Below are 22,547 nucleotides of genomic sequence, written 5' to 3' on the forward strand. Positions count from 1 at the left end.
CACGCCAGGCCTGCTGCCCTCCGCCCCGCTGACCTGCCCAGCCCGAGCCGCCGGGCTGCGCACGCCTGGCGAGCCCCCCTCGCCCCGCCCGGCCCCCGCTGCTCCCTCCCCCGGTCACGGGTCCCCGCCCGCCCCCGCAGCCGGAGGCACCGGCCGACCTTCCCCGGGGCTTCCCCCACCCGCCCCCAGTGCCGGGCAGCGGCCCAGGGCTCGGCGCGTTCCATTCCCCGCGCAAGGGGTGGGGGGCGCGTCGGAAACCCTTCGCCTCACTCCGTGAGCGGGACACAGAGCACCGTAGTGCCGGTGCCCGCTTAGGCGCAGCCACCCGGCAAACCCGAGCCCGGGGGAATGGGGAGATGGCGGCGGAGCGCCGCGGGACAAGAAGGCGGGGGGGGGGAGGAGTTGGTAGGTTCCGGAGGGGGCCGGCGAGCGCGGAGCGCGGGCGCCGCGGCTGTCAGTGAGCAGCGGCGCCGCCAGCGGGGAGAGGCGCTGCCGGGGCGAGCCCGGCGCCTCGGGCTGCAGGAGCCTCGGGCTGCAGGAGCCGCCGCCTCGGGCTGCTGGAGGAGCCGCCGCCGGGACTCGTCGCTGTCGCCCCGGACCTCGCTGAGCGCAGGGCGCGCTCCGGAGCGCGGCAGGTGCAGGGCGCGCTCTTGGAGGGAGGCGTCCGCGCCAACGCCCCTCGCCCGGCGACGATGCCGGCGGTGCAGAAAACCGTGTCCGAGATCCGCTCCCGCGCAGAGGGTAAGAGCCGCCCGCCTCTCCGCGCCCGCTGGGAGGGACGGGGGTTCCGGCCAGCATTCGGCTCGGACCCGCGGCGGGGTCTGCGCTGCCTGGCCGGGAGGGGGCGGCGGGAGCCGGTGTGGTGGTGCCGCCGCCGCCGGGCTCCGCACCGCGGCCTCTGGTCGCGCGGTGCGCCCCCGGCGGGCACCGACCCCAGCGCTGGGGCGTGAACGGTGTCGGTGTTCGTGTTCTCCGGGAGGTCTCGTATTTGTGGCTGTCGATGCCATAAGTCGATGTCGATGCCCAGTGAGCCCCGGGCAGCGGGGCAGCCCTCGGTGATTGCAGCGTTTCGGGGCGAGCGGTGGTTTCCTTTTCCCCGGGGCTGCACAGCCCGCCCGCCCCGAGCGGCAGCGGTGGTTGACGACCTGGGGTCCTCGGCCCGAGAATAAGCTGGAATCCCTCTTTTGTGTGTAGGATGTACCTGTGCACTGATCATCAGAAATAAAGGTTTCTGATACAGGGTATGTGCCTGGAAGCTTCGTACCGTGCTGGTGTCTCGTGCCTAAGTGAGAGAGTGGGATTGCTCAGCCTTCAGATAAGGACGTGTCAGTAGCTGCCTTGTGAAAAAAACCACTGCAATGAAATTACCATAAGATTTATTGCACGCAAAAGTAAAATTTGAAATCACGGACCCCAAAGCAGCAGCCTCTAGGGACAACACAGCAGTCTGTGATTTTTGATTGCTGTAGGTAACAGTAGCAGTGTCCCAGTAATGGCACAACTTCCTGAGGCAGGTATGCAGGGTTTATCCCCTAGTCTGAAAGTTCTCGCACTTAAATCATACATCAGGTTGATTTTTTTTTTCTTTGCTTGGCTATGTGAGGAGGCAAAAACTTTCTCCCTGTATCTTCTTTCAAACAAAGGATTTTTTTTTTTTTTAGTGCTAGAAAAAGCATGAAGAAACATAGATTGCAAATAGGCTGTTATCTTGATGTTCTTTTTTGGTTTTACTGTGTTACATGCCTTCCTCCCCCAAAAGTAGGTTTGTAGGAGGTCTGGCTCTTCCTCTGCCTGGGAGATGTTAGCTGGCAAAGAAATAGAAGAATGCATTTTTGTAAGAAGAAAGGAAGAATGTACATCCTTCCAGGGATGCCTTTGAAGTGTGTTTACAACCAGAGCACCCATCCTGCTGTACTCACAGTGATTAGTAAATGCATATAATGGGACTAGTTAAATGTCCAATTTTTCAGTGCTTAATTTCAGTTCTTTTCCACTTGTTCTTGTTCCAGACAGTTGGTTTTCACTACCAGCTGAACAGTGCATAAATAAATTGGAAAAATTGATGCTCTTTTTAAAATGATCTAATTACAGGATTCTTAATGATTATTGTGAGCAAATGTGGTGTTCCCTAAAGGTAACTGACTAAGATGTGCAATTGCAGTAAAAGGAAAAAAAATAGTCTAGTGTATTTGTTCAAGGTTGAATGACTGTGAAACAGTTGAATACAGAATTTAAGAGCTTCTCAAAAACACTTTCTTTAGGACTGAAAATAGATATGAAATGTCTTTTAAGAAACTTAACTTTTGCAAAATAATGTGATGTTTTTTCCATCCTACCAGTAGAGTTAGACTTACACTATACTATACATGGTACTACTTGATGAAAAATAGTTTGAAATCCATTCCTGTTTTCTTAATCTTATATTAATGTGACACTTACTAGTTCATTTTATTTATTTTTATTTAGTTTATTTATATATCATTCACCAACATCAATGAGTCTCTTCCTTTTTTCTTTTTGAGATAGATGGCTTCCAAGTCTAGTTAGTCCACACATTTGGACTACATAGTTGGCATTACTAAACAGTTCTTTGTAAGTAAATGTTACTGTTTTCTAAAAAGAGAACTTCAGCACTCTGCAATGTGCGTCTCATCCCTAGCATTTGATAGGGACATATGGGAACTGTAAACCCCTAGCTCTGGCCATCAAGCAAGTCTCTTAGATAAGCACTGTGCAAAGTGATGATAAGGTTGCTTTCAGAGAACTCCACCGAAGTTGTACCTACAGTGCAGAGTTTTTACTGGCAGTGTCTCTCTGTGTTCTTTGGAAGTCTCTGGTAATACTGTAATCATAAACAACAGCTTCCATGAGTGCTGTTATGGTGTGGACCACTCCTTAGAGTAGCCCGAAACTTGTGGGGATCTTACAGACAAGCTTAATATTACTTTCTTTATTCTAGAATTTTTGTATTGTATCTTTGAGATTAAAACCTCATTTTTCTCTCCTGTCACTGCAGCAACTAATTTCTGTTTCACAGACCTTTTCCATGGATCATGAACTGTCTTATTAGGTTGGACTGTCTTGACATCATCTCAGAACTAGTCTCGTCACATGAAGAGATAGTAATCCTTTTGTTAGTAAAAGTCAACTGTTGCGCTCAGATGAAAGAAATCAAGTCAAAACTGACAGAACGATGTGCTCATGTATCATTCCAAAGAATTGATCAACAGTTGCACAGAAGAATTGACACTGCAGTCTGTAAATGATTGCAAAATATAAATGGTAGGTGTTCTAAGGTCTCTAAGACAACATGTTACCTTCATAGATAAAATAATTGGAATAAAAAGGAACTACTGATTGTGAGCCATTCTTCCAAACCTCTGCAGGTTCTTCATGTCTCATAAAAGAGAACCAGGCACGCTTAGAATCTTGTTTTAATAGATTTTTGTGTCCGTCATCCCTGTTGCAAAGAACACCTGCTGCACACCATTAGCCTAGGAAATGCTACAGTTCCAAAGTGGTATGTGTATCAATAAAATCTTACTCAAGGCACAGAAGATCTGGCCCTCTTAAACAAATTTAGGAAATTGGTGTCATGTATTCTGCAATTGCAAAACACATGGGGAATCTTTGGGTAGTGTGGCCTACATCAAGCTTTATTAAATACAGTAACTGACTATGGGTATTTTAGCTATATATAGCTTCACAGTTAATATATGCATCTATTAAATAATATGAAATGGAGTAATTCAAAGCATTTTTTTTTCTTTTGAGAGGTTCTGGGAGAGTGGAATTGTTCTTGGCAGTTCTTATTAGGTTTCTCCGAAGATTGAAGCATTAATCCTTTTGCTCTGTGTGTTGGTGGAGCTCAGTGAACTATATTAGGTCATTTAGAAAGGGTAGAGATTTGAGATGCCATGCTGCTGTCTACCAATAGTTATTACCAGTAGGTAATAACTCGTTCTTCATGTTAGTGAAGGTAAAGGCCTGTACGAAAACAAGGTGAAGCTGAACTTGTGCAAGATGAGATGACTTTCACATGAAGAAGGAATGTGTTTTGAAATTCTGTACTAGTCATCAGATTGTCTTCATAAGACTATCTGTTTTTGTAGTGCCTAATATATCCTTAGGTATTTCTATGCATGGTCTTGAGGAGTATATAGCATTTTACTAGATGTAGTACTCATTATAGTCACTTGTGTCTGATTTTTTTCTGCCAGGCCTGTTTTGCAGACTATGTTGAGATTCCTATGTTCCACAACAGGGAAAAAACTTGGTCTGTTTTTTTCTAGAATAGGCTTAGCCATCTCAGCGGTACCTGCAGGCTCAAGCAGGTCATTTAAATTCCCTTCTGCACTCTGACTCCTCAGAAGGACAGACTGATGGGTCTGGTTCCCATTGCCTGTTCTGTCATTGCAAGTCTGTCACGGTATTACAACAAATAACTCCAAAGGCATCTTCTTTTTTCCTCCTGGAACTGTGCCACATTTTCAGGAATAGGAGCTGGCAAACTGACCATCCTGATTTTGGCTGAGATAGAGTTAATTTTCTTCTTAGTAGCTAGTAGAATGCTATGTTTTGGATTTAGGATGAGAATGATGTTGATAACACACTGATGTTTTAGTTGTTGCTGAACAGTGCTTACACTACATCAAGGACTTGTCAGCATCTTGTACTGCCCTGCCAGGGAGGAGGCTGGGAGTTCACAAAAATTTGGGAGGAGACACAGCTGGGACAGCTGACCCCAACTGACCAAAGGGATATCCCATACATTTTGCATTCTGCTGAACAATAAAAGTGGGGGAGAGTTAGCCGGGGGCTGGCAGCAGTCGACTGGGCATCGATCAGCGGGAGGTGAGCAATTGTGCGTCTCGTTTTATGTATTTTTTTTATCGCTATTATTATTTTCCCATCCTATTAATCTATCTTTGTCTCAGTTCACAAGTTTTATCTTTTTTCTGATTATCCCCATCACTGGGGGTAGGTGAGCGAGTGGCTGTGTGGTGTTTAGCTGACTGCCAGGTTAAACCACAGCACTTAGTTTAATTAGTGAGTTAAAATCGTTCCGGTTATTTGGATGAGTGTTTTCTTTTCCCCCTCCCCCTTTATTTCCATATTACAGTCTATCTGTATGTACTTTTGTCCATTTCTTGTAATGAAAATTAGACTGTTTTAAGGAACGAAAGCTGAAAGAGTTAAACTATTGTACCTAAAAAAAAAGAAAATGAGATATGGAAAATATTTGGACAGTGTTTACTCTTTAGAATTACTGTTGTGGTTTTACTAATTTAGAAACTTTTAATCAATACTGGCCTAGGAAGAAACCCTGCAAATACTGTGTGTTGGAAGAGAGTTTCTTCTTCCAGATTTATTCTTGGAAACAAAATATGTTCTTCAATAGGCTCTCTTGTTGGAAGAAGCTCAAGTTGGTGTGGAGGATTTTTTTATTTGTTTCATTGGTTACTTATTTATTTGGACTTTGTTGTCGAAGATATTCTTTCACTGGCAAAACTGAAAACATGTATTCTATGCAAAATACACATTTTTCTCTGAATATTTTTTCAGGTACAGCTTGTACCCTGGGAAATAATTACCCAGTCTCCATATTTTCAGAATTGACAACAATTCTGTTTCAAATTTTTTTCTTGCCTTTTCCCCACCCTTGCATATGATTTACCTCTATTCTTTAATACTGAACAGATTGAAGGAAATTCTTAACCAAAACAAACCTCAGTTATTTATTGAGTGACTTTGAATTAAATTTGTGGTGGTTTGTGCTTATCTATCAATAATTTCCAAATTCTGTGTCCTGCTAGCAAATAGCTTTCAGACTGCAGAGCAAAATATTATGTATGGTCATTCTACATTATGCAACAGTTTTGTAAATTAACTTCTTGGTTAGGGTAATAGTTGAAATCCTTTTGTAGGAGGCGTATCCCAGGGGCAGAGGAATCAAGGGTATCATATCATATCATATGATACTTTGATACTAAAGCACATTTTTAATTGGTTTTGACCCTGTAGGGACGTAAAATAATAAAATAATCAAATACACGAGCAGAAGGTCTGATTCTGAATATTAAGAGGGAATTAGTTTTGAAACTTCACATTTCTGCATAATAAATTGTCAGAGTAGTATGATGTCTTTGCATTTCCTATTCTTTTTAAAGTTCTGTCTTGCAACTTTTTTCAAGTTAGATGCTTTTCTGTCAGTGGGGACAGAATCTTTTTGATAATTCAGCTGTGTGTTAAGTAACAGCTTAAATCTGATTGAATACTAACTGCTGCAAGCCACAGCAGAGGATTAAAAGTCTTGGAATATATTTGTTCTTCTTTCTGAATGGCAGATCTTACTAGTACAGCATCACAGTTCCTATCTGATCTCTGATAATTGCTGTTTTGCTAGTTATAAGACTTAAAAATTATTACTGAGAGTTACTTCAGAATTTGTTGTGACCTTAAATTGTTGCAGCTTTCAGGCCAAAATGAGTGATGCTACTTTTGATTTTAAGCCTTGGAACAATGCTTTTCTTACAGCTTAGTGCGATGAACAGGCAAGAAGCAAGTTAGGTTGACATCAGTTTAATATCTCTAGTAATAACTGTGTAGTAATAACTACACTTTTTTTCTAAGAGATTAGAATGACTGCTTCATCTTGAGTTATTACTTTCATTCTTTACACAGATTTTTCATACTCAGAATTTTGTAATGACTGATGCTTTGCTGTTGTCTGTGCATGTGTTTTGGTCTTTTTATTCTTCCTGTCTTGATTCTGTAATTGAGGGTTTTATTTTGTTTGTCAACTTTCTGAACATTTGGATAGTGCTCTTCTATTGGCTTGGAACCTTTTAGTGGATTACAGAGGGGCAACCAACTCTTTTTAATTCTTCCCGTGTTTTAAATGCATCCTTTTCAAATGCACCTTTATGAGAAGTGTAGCTACTTCCACCAAGGGATGATCTGATGAAATTTCCTTTCCATTTTCAATTTTGAGTCTGCTTTTATTTTTCCCTGTGGTTACTTGTAGGCAATATTTTTATGACAGGCCTGCTTCTGCTTATCTGATTAATAGGCGGAGTTCATACAAATTCATAGAATCATAGTATACTCTGCATTGGAAGGGTTGGAAGGGACCCACAAGGATCATCAAAGTCCAACTCCTGGCCCAGCACAGGACAACCCCAACAATCACACCATGCGTCTGAGGAGCATTGTCCAAATACTTCTTGAACTCTATCAGGCTTGATACTGTGACCATTTCCCTGGGGAGCCTGTTCCAGTGCCCAACCACCATCTGAGTGAAGAACTTTTTCCTAATACCCAACCTAAACTTACCCTGACTCAGCTTCGTGCTGTTCCCTCAGGTCCTATCACTGATCAACAGACAGAAGAGATCAGTGCCTGCCCCTCACAAGAAGTTGTAGACTGCATTGAGGTCTCCCCTCAGTCTCCTCTTCTCCAGTCTGAACAGACCAAGTGACCTCAGCCACTCCTTTATGGCTTCCCCTCTAGACCTTTCACTGTCTTTGTGGTCCTCCTTTGGGTGATTTCACACAAACAGGGAAGAAAATGTCGTCTTCTAGATACTGAGCTTTGTGTGTCAGTCAAGTCTGTGGGTACTCTAGTGAATATATTCTAAAGAGTAGGTAGGGAGGTGATGGGATATGTGTAACCTTGAAAACTTTCAAGGTAGCATAATGCCTAGGGCAGGAGGGCTGGTTTTGCTGAAGCTGCAGAGTATAGAAGGCTAAGCATGAGGCTCAGAACTTAACTCCTAGGATTGCTTTTTAGATGAAAATTGAAAAAAATTAATTCAAAGCGGTAGGAGGGGAAATAGTGAATGTTTATGAAGTTCCTCAGCACCTTTTTGCTGTCATATTGATTAAAGAAAAAATAAATGCCATAACACAGAGATATGAAAATATGTGTCTATAGTTTGGCAGTATTTTTAACAAACAGGTAGTAGATAGTGTTTAATGCCTGCTAACATTTGGTTTAACTCTATTTCTGCCAGTTTTCAAGGCCTATATTGGCATCAGTTTTTAAATGAATGCTTTAAAATTAAAGTTGTACATTCTACAAATGCGCATACTCTCCTTATTTTCTGGGCTTGATCAGGTTACATTGGTACTTTAGACACAATAGTTTCCAACTTTTCCACCTAAGTACTCTCACAGGAGCCATGTCTCATGTTTGCTCCCTCGTGGAGCAACTGGACAATGAGTGTACTGTACTCAGAATGAAGGTATGCTCACCTTCATTCAACTAGAAACCAAGTTGTATTAAAGGTGTACCTGTATCGAATTCTCTTACAGGGATATTTATTTATGGAACTGTGTAGTGGCAGTTGTGCATAGCCAGTTGTATGATGATTGTCACTCTAAGGAGAGGTAATGACAAGGACAGGAAATGATCTGCTACATGCACCTGTGTGGTTCCTTGAGTCGAGGAGTGTTGTGTGGGCACCTGTTGAAGTGGGCCAGTCTGTTAGGCTGGCTGCCCTTCTTCTGAAGAAACTTCTTGAGATATATATACTGAAATTTGAATAGAAGTGTGTTGGATGTGTGCCTTTCATTGGGTGAATTGAAAGGGAAAAAATAGAGAAATTGCAGTGGGTGAATGTAGTAGTGTGGATTTCCTCTCTCATAATAGAGTCTGTGAGTTCTGAATGGCAAATGGCATGAAATTAGAAGTTTTTCTGAGCCTTTGCACAATGTGTGGAGACTTGATCTTGCAAGTTAGTGTTTGAAATGTATGTTCTGGGTATAATAGGTAAGAGGCAATGTAGTGGGCCAGTGAACTGGAGGACAACTTGGATTTTGCATAACCTGTTTGTAAGATTTATAGAACGTGCTAGAAAGAAGCTTGAATTTTTCAGGTACAACCTCAGTTATCCTTGACATGCTATACATTCTAATGTATTCAGTTGCATTATAACAGAGGTTTTTTTCCTGTGTCTTCTCATTTGGCATACAGAATGAACAGTCTTTACACAGCTATTACACACGCAGATTATTGGTATCACATTAAAACTTTATGGTGATTGGTTTATGCCATACCTGTTTTTACTGTACAAGCTCCAGCCTGAATAGACTGCTTACGCCTGTTATCTTCAGTGTAATGGCTGAGTGGTTGATAAAACATTAGTGAAAAGCCTTGAGACAGAAGAATACTTTGCTATCCTCCTTTACAGATGAAAGTTGAGATGCAGGTTGGCACAAGATTCCTCAGCATCTGTAGAAGAATATGCACAAAGCTCAGCTTTCACTGGCTAGTGGAGGCAAGTGCTGGGAATGTCAGTGAGTCTAATAATACTATTTCAAGTTAGGCACACACAAAATTAATATAGTGATGTCACTTCTCTGGGAATAATCTGGCTAATGTCATGACGAAAATTTGTAGCAAGTAAAGGAATGGTATCTCATTAACCAATGACACCACCCAATTTAGAGGCCACAGCTTCCAGGAATCATGTCCTTCCAGCTCGAGACTGATCCATCACAATGAGCAAGAAATCAAGCAGAGGTGGCAGTAGGACTGCATGAAGCAAGGCATTTGATACTGTCCCACACAACAGCCTTGTCTCTAAACTGAAGAGATATGGATTTGATGAATCGACTTCTTGGTGGATAAAAAAATTGGGTAGATGGTTGCTCCCTTAGGAGTTGCAGTCAATGGCTCAGTGGAAAGCAGTGACAAGTGATATTCCTCGGGTTGGTATTGGGACTGACACTTTTTAACATCTTTATCAGCGACATGGACAGTGGGACTCAGTGCCCCCTCAGCAAGTTTGCCCACTACACCAACCTGAGTGGTGTGGTTGACATGCTGGAGGGAAGGGTTGCAATCCAAAGGGACCTTAACAGGCTTGGGAGGTGGGCCTGTGTGGACCTCATAAATTTCAACAAGGTCTTAAACTGAAGGAAGGTAGGTTTAAATTAGGTGTGAGGAAGAAATTCTTTACTATAATGGTGGTAAGGCACTGAACCCATGCCCAGAGAAGTTGTGGACTCCCTGTCCCTGGAAGTGTTCAAGACCAGGTTGGATAGGGCTCTGAGTAACCTGATCTACTGGAAGGTTCCCTGCCCATGACAGGAGGGTTGGAACTACGTGATCTTTAAGGTTCCTCCAACCCAAACCATTCTATGATTCTATGAATTAGCAAGGAGTCCCTGACAAAACTCAAACATAAAAAGGGAACATACAAGAGGTGAAAGCAGGGACAGATGGCTGTAGAGGAGTAGGGAGGATGGGTTTAGCTAGCAAAGTCAGAGCCTACCTGGGGTTTAATCTGGTGAGTGGCTTGTAGAAGCCCTTCTTGTTGTTCAGATGTAACAGCAGGAGATGATGACTGTGGGAAACGTGGGCCTGCAGGCTGAATGTGGCAAGAGAAGAAACCTGGAAACAAAGGACACAATCTTCTCACCTTTAGTCTCTATTGATAAGTTCAGCCTTCAGGATCCACAGGTTACTGATATCAATTGAAAAGTTTGAAACAAGAAAGGCTTATCTTGTGGAGGAGGACCAGGTTAGGGAACACTTAAACAAGCTGGCAATACATGAGTCCCTGGGATTTGATAAGATGCAATCATGAGCGGAGGGATGTGCCCTCTCTCATGAGAGGGAGCTGGCAGGTCTCACTATTGAGCCACTCTCAGTTATCTTTGTGAGGTAAGGATTGCAGGGGTGGAGGGTGTGGGTTTTTACTAAGCCTCTTGACTATATTTGGAAAAACTTTTATGTTTTTTTCAGAGGTTGTTACTTGTGAGAAATGCAAATACATTGAGTTCACATTTGCAATAGATGTCTTTTTTGTGTCCTGAACTGCCTTGAATCTTGTGTATTTAAATTTCTTTATATGTAAAATCATGCTGTGTTTTTACAGGCTATGAGAAGACAGAGGATGTTTCAGAAAAAACTTCCCTAGCTGATCAAGAGGAAGTGAGAACTATATTCATCAATCAGCCCCAGCTAACCAAATTCTGCAATAATCATGTCAGGTATTAACAAAAACACTGGAACACTGCATGTTTCATAACAAAACCAAAAAGATTCTGTTTATTCCACTTCTGTCATTTCCTCTGACCACAATCTTAGACTCTGACAGGGAGAATGAAGTGAAATGAGGAGACAAGTAGAGCTGTTTCACTTACAAACCTGACCTTCTGAATTTTTAAGAATGTGGTGGGGGAGGTACGGATGTTTTACAGCTGCACCATCAGCATGTCCCTGGAGGACGGTTTATTTCTTCGGGTTTCTGTTCAGTTCATCTTTGAACATATTCATGGTAGCTGAATTCCAATGCAAATGTACTGCACTTAAACACAGCATTGTTTGTGCTTTGGAAACGCTTGTCTTTTTCAGTCAGCCAGTTACAAAGATGCTGTGGTTGCTTATGAAACTAGTTTTGAATTTAAAGTTCAGGCTTTAGGGGCTCTGCTGATGGTTTATGTTGTGGGTTTTTGTTTGCTTTTGATGAATTTTAAGTCATACACTAAATACTCCTAAGTAATATAAGTTCAGGTCTGATAACATCCTTAGTTCTGTTGTTAAAATTCAAAGGAAATGAATGGTAAAAAAATCTGTGTCCCAAGTAGGTATGTTTTCTGAAGGTACCTTTGATAATGTGCAGAAATTTTGTAGACATGGAGAATAATGTGATGGGATTTTCCACGACCTTGAGAAACTTTAAAATGCTGTTTGGTGCTGTATACAACTTGTCTTTTCTGTCTTTTGCTTTGTTACTTGACTGTGTTGAGCTGTTTTGCAGGATACATTCGTTCCCTCTTTAAATTGACTGTTTTATGCAAAGTTAAACTAAATATTACTGACTTATAAAGGAGTTAAAATATTCTTACATTTTTTTACTCATAAGTTTTTGGCATGTTACTTTCACATTTATTGTTTTACGACCTTAGACCGTGGCAATCTGTTCTTAAACAGATGTAAGGCTGACAAAGACCTGGGAACTCAAGCATTTTGTGATGATGACTTAGCAAAGATTGTTATCCTAGGATAAATTATATTCTCTTCTTCCAGGCTAGCTAAACCACTCTTAATATCCAGTATTTGTCAGTTTAAAATAAAAAAGCGAACTTTCTATTCAGTGAAGGGTACAAGTTATGTATTTTAACTGATTTTTTAACTTAAATTATTTCTTAAATGCACCATTTCAAGTTAGTTGATCCTTTTATTAGGTTTTTTGCATTAAATCATGCAAACTCATACCCAGCACAGAAACTCCACATCTCCTCAATCCTGACTTTACACCCTCCTCGTTATGCTTGTTACACCTCTTTCCCCAATAATTTTGTCTGATCTGGAGCCACTGTGCAGTTGCCAGCCATAACCCTCAGGGTAGGGTCCTTGTCCAGACAAGGTAGGTAGGTGCCTGCCCTGCCAGCACCCTCAGCAGGGGCAGTGTAATTGCTTGACTCCTAACAAACCTTTATTTTTTTTTCCTCTCCTTTTTGCCTGTAACTGAAGGGCAGCAGAGCTTGACTGCTTCCCATGGAGCAGGCTGAGATGAGGAGAGGCCTTCTTACCTCAACAGGGCAGCTCGTGACAGTCTCTGCGGGTGGCAGGAGCTTCCCTGGGTGAGCCAGTTCATGGACATCTGCAGGATGTCACTGTGGAAGTCATTTAGTTTCACTTTAGCCAAAACAAATGTGTGTACTAGCACAGGAATCACAGAATCTTCTGTTTCATTTGAAAGCTTGTGTAACTGATAGGAAAAGAGTACATTTGAAGACATTTTTGTACTGTAATAAAAGCATGTGTTTTTGTCTCTTTCAGCACTGCAAAGTACAACATAATCACATTCCTGCCAAGGTTCCTTTATTCCCAGTTCAGAAGAGCTGCTAATGCATTTTTTCTTTTTATTGCATTACTTCAGGTAAGATCAACAATAAGATTCTAATGTTTTAAACTTGCTAAGAGAGCATTTATACCATAGACAATGTTTTACAGAGATACTGAGATTCCTGTACCATTCTTTCTGAGCTAGCTGGCCTCTCAGAATAGCTGTATTGTATAGATGTACCTTTAATAAATGTTTGGGTTTATGGTTTATTTACTCCTTGGAGATAAAAAAAAGCACACAAAGATTTTTCTGTAAAACAGTTTAAGTGTAGCTGAAATACTATCAGGTGAAAAAGACTGTTGTAACAAGAAAATTCTATTTAAAAATATCTGGCATACACAGAAAACTGCTACCTGTAGTTGGCATTTCTTCTGATGGAGGGTACTGCCTGAAAACCTGAACTTTATGAATTTTAATCCTGTAGACTGTTTTGAGGGACAGGAATTGCAGCTGAGAAATGATCATTTATTTTTAAAGATAAGGATTGAAATTGAGGCTGGGCAAAGAAACCCATTTGTGGAGTCCAGTACTGTAGTAGCTATTTCCCATATACCAGCTGGTCAGTGTACTAGTTAGTAGGGAAGTACACAGTCTTTTCTGTACCACCACTGTAGCTTCATTAAGTGTGTTTGTAAAGTGCAATGCCTGATCCAGCTTACTGGGACTTTTTTGAAGAAGTACCTAACATTTTGCACATCTATCAGAATATTTTAATTTTGTAGTAGTTCAAGTTGATAAAGTGGATTATGGTTTTTTCTATACTATTCTTTGGATGCATTAGTTGATAATGAATGAAAATTTAACTGTGGCCAGGTGCACTCATAATTACCATTGACTAGTTCTGCATTTCAGACATGTTTGATAAAAACACATTTTCTGCATAATTTCTAATGCATTTTTTAGAATGTGTTGGTTTGTTGGTTGTGAAGGTCATTGTGTTAGGGATCGATGTATCAAAAAAGTATTACTAAAAATGACACGTAAACTACCATGTGTACTTTTTTCTCCCTCACTTCAGATGTTTCTGTAAGCGAAAGTTGCTTCTGCTTTAAGTGCTTGGGGCAGTTTCTTAGGATACATCTGCACAAGTAGCTTACACTGTTTTCTAGGGGGGAAGAATGTTCAGGGTTTCATTAGGTTTTTCTGCCTGTGAGCCTGTGGCTTCTAAATAAACACCTGCTAACCCCATCTGGCATCTCAGGCTAATCCAGTGGTCCAGCATGGTTCCTTGTGGTGCCACTGTGCACCTCAAGCTAATGACACAAAATATGAGGTTTCAGAAGCTGTTTGAGACTTGGCATGACTGGGTGAGAGGCTGGCAGGTAGCTGTTGGGAGTGTTAGGAACTGGAATGTTAGGACTTTCAAGCCCACTTTCTCGTGTCAGGCTATCAGTGAGACCGCGGTGTCGGGAGAAAGGGATACGGGGTGATGGAATCAGAGTACAGGCTGGTGACCCTTTTGCTTTAATATTTTGCATGGAAAATAACATGCCATTGGAATGGGAGTTTGGACATACATATAGGGAGGAATGAAGAGATAGGAATAGCTGAAGAAGTGATAGATCCCTTTCCTTTGTAGCCAACACAGGCACTTGCCCAACAGTAACTTCCTGCCCCATTTCCACTTAATTCCTTGAAAAATGTGGTCTGGAGCATACATACATATGCTATGTATGTATAACATCCTGTTTTCTTTCAGAAGTACAATGTGGTGGTAGCAAAAAGAAATGTATATAATTCATAAATAACATTGGCTGTTTTTCAGGCCATTTTATGGTAAATTGAGTATGTCTTCTAACTGCATTGAGGCACCACTAGTTAGTGAACTCTTCTTGCAGAGTTCTCATTGTCATCACGCTGCATTACCCATTATAAGTCTGTTAAGACAGCAATCCATTCAACTATCCATGTTGCCATTAAGAACTCTAGTCAGTATAAAAATAATTATAGATAAGCATCCGTGTATATCATATAAGTAGCTGTATTGTCTCATCATTTATTTTAAAGTATACAGTCGCTTGCATCATCTGTGGCCATACCTTCATAACAAAAATGGTTTTTTTACAGTAGACTGGCAGAAAGCAGCTATTTGAAATTTGTCAGTTAATATCTATTATGATACAAAATATGTCATAAGATATTATAACTGTAAAGAAGCAAATATACCTTGGACTAGCATCCACTCTAACAAAAATCTAAACTGACAAAATTAGTTGTGTTTTGTAAATAACTATTTTCATTTAATTTGAAACACAGAAAAGGAAGGTGAATTATCTGCAAACACTAAAACCTCTGGAAATAGCGCCATTGAACACTGTACTATTTAAAATTCAAATGTTCTTCTATTGTATCAGCTGCTTTTGAATTGAAGACAGTAAACTTCTCTTGGAAATAATCAGCACCATGTCTAAAAGTGAATTCTCTTGTCGTTATTTGCTAAGGAAGTGCTGCTTCTTGTATTAAAAATGTGTTTTCAACCAGCAGTGCAAAAAATTTTTTTCTTTCTCTTTTGTTTTTAATAGCAAATACCAGATGTATCACCAACAGGCCGCTACACAACATTGGTTCCTCTTTTATTTATTTTAGCTGTAGCTGCAGTGAAGGAGATAATAGAGGATATTGTAAGTATTTAATAGCAATATTTTTAAATAGTTTTCATCTTTTTCATTTATAATATTGGAAAAATTTTCCTGCATAATTCTGTGTTGACCTATTCTTACCTTCTGGATGCTTTTGAAAGCTTCTGAAGGTACTTACTTCCGAAGATGAAATCTTAGAAATATGGTGTTACTATTCAGAAGTGTGTTTACTATATATACAAGTGACAATAGCGTGACAAAACAGTGACTGTTGTGTTTATTATATAGATTGTTTCTAGTCAAATAGTTTCTATTAATGAAGTACAAGCATATTTTTAAAGTGTGAACTAGAACCAAAGACTCCACAGAACCCAGTCAAGTGCAGAATACTGCCAATTTTCTATTAAACAAGGACTCTGCTAAAAGAAGATTGGAAGCTACTGACTTCATCTCAAGTGGAATCTAATTTAAAACCAAATAACCGTTAAATATTTATTTGGTTAGAAAATTATTTTTTTTCCTTCCTCCATGAGCAAAGTCCTTTACTCCCACTATTTATACTTGTGAGACAGATTTTAACTCATTCTGTGAAGGAGAGACTAGACTAACATTTAAGGAATAATTCTGAGAACTTCTGGCTTTAGTCATTGAAGAAAGTAGGATTAAAAAAATCTTTCCAGAATACTTTTTTAAATCTTCAGTTAAGGTGCCTTTCAAAAATAGATAAGCCATTTGGAATTCTGTTGAGGATCCAGGATGTTGCACAGTCTCAAGCAGCTTCACTTGTCCTCCTGTGGTGCTTTGACCTTGGCTGGACACCAGGTACCCACCAAAGCCACTCTATCACTCCCCTCTGAAACTGGACAGGGGTGACAAAATACATTAAAAGACTCATGGGCTGAAATAAGGACAGGGAGAGATCACTCACCAGTGACTGTCCTGGGCAAAACAGACTCAGCGTGAGGAAACTAGTTGAATTTAGTACTAATCAAAATCAGAGCAGGATAATGAGAAGTAAAACAAATCTTAAAAACTTCTTCCTCCCCGCCCCGCTCACACCGCCCTCCCTCCTGGGCCTAATTTTATTCCCGATTCTCTACCTCCTTGCCCCCCAGCAGCTCAAGGAGACAGTACATCACATGTTGTTTCTGCCACTACTTCCTCCTCAGGGAGAGGAGTCCTTCCCCTGCTCCAACATGGGGTACCTCCCAGGGGAGACAGTCCTCCACAAACTTCTCCAGCCTGAGTCCTTCCCACAGGCTACAGTTCTTCACAAACTGCTCCAGCGTAGGTCCCTTCCCACAGGGTACAGTCCTTCAGGAAGAGGCTGCTCAGCGTGCGTGCCCCTCAGGGTCACAAGTCCACCAGGAGACCTGTGTGGGCTCCTCTCTTGATGGGGCCACAGGTCCTGCTAGGAGCCTGCTCCAGCATGGACTTCCTACAGGGTCACAGCCTTCTTTCGGCATCCACCTGCTCTGGCACAGGTCTTCTCTGTGGGCTGCAGGTGGATCTCTGCACCCTTGTGGACCTCCATTGGCTGCAGGGACACAGCTGCTTCACCATGGTCTTCACCACAGGCTGCAGGGGGATCTCTACTCCAGCATCTGGAGCACCTCCTCCCCCTCCTTGTACACTGACTTTGGTTGTTTCTCTCCCATATTCTTATTCTACTCTTCTCTGGCCATAACTTCTTCTGCACAATAAGTTTTTTTTCATTCTTAAATAAATTATCTCAGAGGCTTTACTACCATTGTTGATGGGCTCAACCTTGACCAGTGTCAAGTCTGTCCTGGATCCTGATGGCATTGGCTCTGTCAGACATGGGGGAAGCTTCTGGCAGCCTCTCACAGAAGCCACCCCTGTAGCCCCACTGCTACCAGAACCTTACCGTGTAAAGTCAGTACACTGGATGGCTTTTTATTTCCCAACAAAGTAATTCCTGGACCTTTCTAAAAAGTGTCCTTTAGCTTGCTACTAAAATTACAGTGTTTCACTTTATTGAAAAATAGTATCTATTTTAGAAAAATAGTAATCTATTTGGTTTAATATATTTTGATGAATGAGTACAGGTCACTCGTGTAGTTTTTGAAGTTTTAAAAATGGATTTTCTTTAGCTGTCAAATCCAGGTCCAAGCATCTCTTTATTTCTAAAGTCACATGCATAAAATCCTTAGTTTTCCTGTTGTGACTTTGCATGGTTTTGTAGACAGCAAGAGGAAAAGGCCTGCTCAGTTCCCATTTCTCTGGTCTGCTGCAATTTACTGTTAGTCTTTCATGTCTTGGTCCTAAGTGTGATCTGCTGACTCCTGGTGGCCTGGAACAGACATGAAATGCTGATCCTTGTTAGGCAAGTGCCTCCACCTATGCCAGGCTTCCTAGGCTCTTTCCAGTCAATATCTATTGTAAGTGATTGTTTTGCTTTCTTCCTGCATTGAATGAAAACTTTAAAAGAGCTGGGACATTGTCAACATGGAAGTGTTCATTCTTACTTATTTTATTTTGAGGGGGGAGAAAGGAATTTCAATTGCTGTTTCACTTCATACAAAAGGTGTTGGGATTTTCTGAGTACCTTCCTGTCCTCTCTCCACAAAAAGCATATGATGGAACCTATCTATCTAACTTGGTTAAAATAACTGAGTCTTTTAGTTGATGTCTTTTGTATCTAAGGAATTAGTCTTGATGATTTGCCAAATCACTCTAGATGCCAATAATTTCTTAATCTGCTTTTGTTCTGTTTTGGTTCTGCAGGTATGTTGTGAGGAGGACAAGGCATTAGACATATAATATGGCAAAGTGCCCTGTCCACAGAGGAGTAACATTCCTGTTTGTGGGCTGTTCTCTTGAGTTTTGGAAAGGGTTGCAGGTAGCATAGTCTTTCCCTGCACACAAATAGTAAGCTCCCTGAGAGCATTGTATTTGTTGCATTTGAGCAGAATTACAATGTATGGGCAGAAACATGATCAAGAGGAAGAATGTTGAGCTGGAAAGGAGGTTTGAAATGGAGAGTGGGTGGTCACATGCTGCCTTTCTTGCTGATACAGTCCACTCAGTCTTTTCCTCAGCTACCTCTGTGAATTGATGGTAGGTAAGGTACAGGCACCTGGGTTCTATCAAGCTCCTGGGTCATAGAGTTGAGTGGTCCTGCAAGACACAATGAGGTTTCCATTAAATATTTTTCTTCTATTTGTCATTTCTAGTTTTTACTCTCCTATAGTCAGCTTCTCCTTAAATACCTTTGTTGCTTTCTCTTTACATAAACAAAACCCTGTTTGAAAAAAAGCCATAAAATCAATTCATGTTCTTTCAGATATTTTTAACCATTCTGCTGTTAATGCTTACAGACTTACACCATCTGTCAGTGTCTAGGCAAATATAAAACTGAGGCTGCTGCTACTGTACAAAGTGTCCTTTTTAAAACTATCTCATCCAGTCGCTTTTCTTTTGTCATTTTTTTCTACCATCTGCTCTTTGCATCATGAAGTGTGTGGTTTGGGGTGGGGCAAGGCAGGGATCAATCAGAATTTCAGAATTAGTGGGTTTTGCATATATCAGCTAAACCAATAAAGTTCTCATTACCAAATAGAGATACCTAAGAGCAATACAGCTTTACTGTTTTTTCCTGGGAAAGCTGGCCACTTGCTGCATAGTAAAAAAAAAAAAAAAAATTCGGCATTTTCCCTTAACCTTTACTTTTCGTTATCTGTTTCTTTGCACAGTGAGATATCTAGGATCTCCGGGAATAGTAATCTTCATCTAATATTAAAGCTTCTGGATAGGAACCCTATATAGTGATATCAATAAATATACTTATCAAATAAGACTTTTAGCTCAAGAACCAAATGTTTCTTTTTTTGGAATGAAATCCCAGGAAGAAAAAGATGTTAGCAAAAGACATTATTCATGAACAGCATGTGTTTCCCATATATGCTTCAAAAGTGCTAGCAAAATTTGTGACATGCCGTGCTAGATTGTCGGATGTTTCCAGTGATTTTCACCCATCATGACTCAGAAAGCAACTGACATTAAACTGTTACTTTTCAAACTGGAGGAGATTTACCCTATGGGCAAATAGACATCTGCTTTGGTCAAGTTATACTTTCCCACTGATCAAGGGTAATATATCTGTTCAGTCAGACATGTTTTTGAAAGGAGAATCTGTTGATAATCTGTGAAAATCTAGTAAAAAAATAATACTTCAACTTTGCAAAGTGATAAGGTGGCCTTTTAAGAGGTGATAGTTTAGAGTCATGTCAGCATTTTATTAGCAATAAATTTCTCAAGTAGATTGACTTATTTTTCTTTCAATTTACAAGATTGCTTCTGATTTTGTTTGTATTTCAAAGGCATGAATATTGTACCTCTGTTCAAAAAGCTTACCTACACCAATTAATTATATTTAAATTAATTTTCCAAAGCACTTGATTAGATAGTGATTGCCCACATGAGAGGGCATTCTAGTACAACACAATTAGCCTGGAACAGGGTGTGACTTTCCTGTTGATCATAACTATGCAAGTAATTAATAGTCCTGTTTAATGTTTAGTTGCTTTACTGAGTAGAGGAGTGGGAGGGGGTAATATATGGGGGTTTTATTGAAGGTGTGAAAGCTTTATTTTATCAACAGAAGTCTTTAACCACTGTGCATTTTTGATTTAGAAAAGGCATAAAGCTGATAATGCGGTGAACAAGAAAGAAACTCAAGGTAGGAAATTTTTTAACCTTTTTAAGGGGGTGTTGAATTTTTGCAAATGGTAGTAATGTAATTTGCACTGCTGACAGGTAATTGAGTGGCAGATTGCATATGCAGATTGCTTCAAAATTTGGAATGTAAACAGCTGAAATAAAAATTTGCAGTGACATTAGCCCCACAAAATAAAATATGTTCTGGATTAGGGTGAGAGGTTCCTAAGAAACTTGGACATTTACACATTTAGCACAGGTGATACTGTAGCTGTTAAAAGATATAATCACCAGTATATTTATTGGGCCTACATTATAACTAAAAGTCTGCATTTCTGAGTAGCATGATTTTTTTTCAACTGGCTCATCTTGAATAATTTGGACAACTGTGCAATAGGAAGAAAGAGTCAAAAAAAAAGAATTGTCTTTCTATGCTGCTTCAAAACTGTAGATAAAGATGAATGGAGTTTTTTGGGGGTTCAGGTTTGGGGGTTTTTTTATGAAATGAATATAATGGTTTGATTAGAGATTATGAGATATTTCGCCAGTGTACCCTAACCAAAGCTTTGGAATGTAATTATTTTAAATAGATTTTGATAAAACTAGTATTCAGTCAAGAAATTCTTGTAGCTCAGAAAGTGAGGGAGATATTAGCTAGTATGTCCTAAACAGTCTTGTCAGGTAGAAAGCCAAAGTTTAGGTTCCTGCTTTGCTGCCTTCAGCTTTTCGTGTTATTTGTTCTGAGGTAGGCCTCTCTTCATAGAAATGGTCCTGTTTTTATAAACAGGAGGTCAAATGAATGGCATGTGAATTTGACTGCAGAAAGTACAAAAAATATCACAAAGAGAAGAATCTTACATGCAATCCTTTTTAAATAAATAATAAACTTAATTCTTTTAGGGAGGAATGTAGTCATTGGTTAAACAAGTGTTTAGCATTGCTAAATACTGGAAACATAGATTTTAAAGCTTACCTAAATTGTACATAAATCTACTGTAAATTTTATGGGGAATGGCAGGGCAAGATAACTTATGAAACTACTGAGCATGTAGCTCAGTAGAAAGTATGAGGAGATTGCGATAGAAAGACAAAACTATTGACTGAACGCACTGGGAATAGAAACCTCCAGAGGACAGGCCTGGAGAAACAGATAACCTCTTAGCTATACATAAAAAATTAAGGAAAACTTAATGTAGACATCCAAAATCCTTTCATTAGTCATTCATAGCTTATGAGATTACAACCAAGAGTTTTGTTGGCAGTGAATCTTGAAGTGCCTTTTCAATTTTTCTTTTTGTTCAGAGCGTACAAAATTTTAATAAAAGACTTGTTTTACTCTCTTTCCTGACTCTTCTTGGTTACCTCTCATTAGGGTCTTTGGTAACTGTTCCAAAAATTCCTGAATGTTCCATACATGCAAAACAGCATTTTGGAAGTTAAAGGTGTAATGAGGATACATAAAATATTGCTTGCACTGAGAAACATGTTTCTTAAGCTAATGCAGGATTCACATAAGTACAGCATTGATCCTAGTGTACTGTCAAAGCAATATTTAAATGTATTGTCAAATATAGTCAAAGCAATAAATAAGTTAATCAGTATGGTATTCTCTTACTTTGTTTTCATGTATTCAGCTGTTCTGTAACTCTGAAAAGCAGCAATGTGCATAGTACATTGTATATGCAGCTCCACCTTTGGTTGTCTTTTAAACATGAAATTGTTAATGAAACAGCATGTGCATGTACAGATTCTGTATATGGGTTTCCCTTCATCTTTCTGTTCCTTAATGACTATCTATACCTCAATTAACCTTAAGTAACTAGCTTTATAAATTTCCATTAGTATAAAAAACCTTTTGCAGAGGATTTTGATTTATTAGGCTGCGTTATGGAGGATTTTTATTACCTCAAGCTGCGTACATATACAATACAGTAGGACATTATCAGACATTCTGACGTGATGAAATCTGCATTTCTGCAGTGTGGTGAAGTAGCCTTCTGTAGGGCAGATGGAACATGCTTTGGAAAGTTTGTTGTTAGGGACAGGTGAGAAGTGGGAGGTACAAATGCGAAAGTGAGGCTGCAGAAGACTTTATGGCACAAGTTCTCTAACCATTATATAAAAGATGTATAGCAATACTTCTTCTCTTTTTGTTCTCATAAGAAAATGGATTTAACTGAATATCAGTGTATATTAATTGTGCTTAAAAGCTTATCAGATCAAGCTAGGGTTAGAGTACTCTTGAGATTACAGGTGGCTCAGCATATTTTCATGACTCATCCATTTGAGAGCTGATTTTAACCAGTTAAACCAGCAGAAAACAAATCCAGAAAATAAAAATTATAGTGTCCTTCCATGTAGTGAGTTAACTGGCTCATCAAAGGATCCAACAAACACTGGAGACAGCATGCATAGAGCAGTGAGGG

General features: G+C 40.2%; 1 protein-coding gene across 4 annotated transcripts in view; it reads left to right on the forward strand.

Moving 5' to 3' along the window:
* The first annotated feature begins 543 nt into the window (after window positions 1-543).
* The window catches only part of ATP8A1 (ATPase phospholipid transporting 8A1), a 114,332-nt gene continuing 92,328 nt past the window's right edge, over window positions 544-22,547 (forward strand). For 3 of the 4 annotated variants that reach the window (XM_017834849.1, XM_017834988.1, XM_017834911.1), the window contains exons 1-5: window positions 544-741; window positions 10,886-11,000; window positions 12,796-12,895; window positions 15,385-15,483; window positions 20,098-20,143. In XM_017834849.1, the coding sequence (XP_017690338.1) occupies window positions 693-741; window positions 10,886-11,000; window positions 12,796-12,895; window positions 15,385-15,483; window positions 20,098-20,143 (409 nt within the window). In that variant the 5' untranslated portion in view covers window positions 544-692. The remainder of the gene's footprint in view (window positions 742-10,885; window positions 11,001-12,795; window positions 12,896-15,384; window positions 15,484-20,097; window positions 20,144-22,547) is intronic. The other variant, XM_017835085.1, reaches the window with a different exon arrangement.

Source organism: Lepidothrix coronata, unplaced genomic scaffold (assembly GCF_001604755.1).
Source record: "Lepidothrix coronata isolate B3197 unplaced genomic scaffold, Lepidothrix_coronata-1.0 Scaffold0, whole genome shotgun sequence".
Lineage (NCBI taxonomy): Eukaryota > Metazoa > Chordata > Aves > Passeriformes > Pipridae > Lepidothrix > Lepidothrix coronata.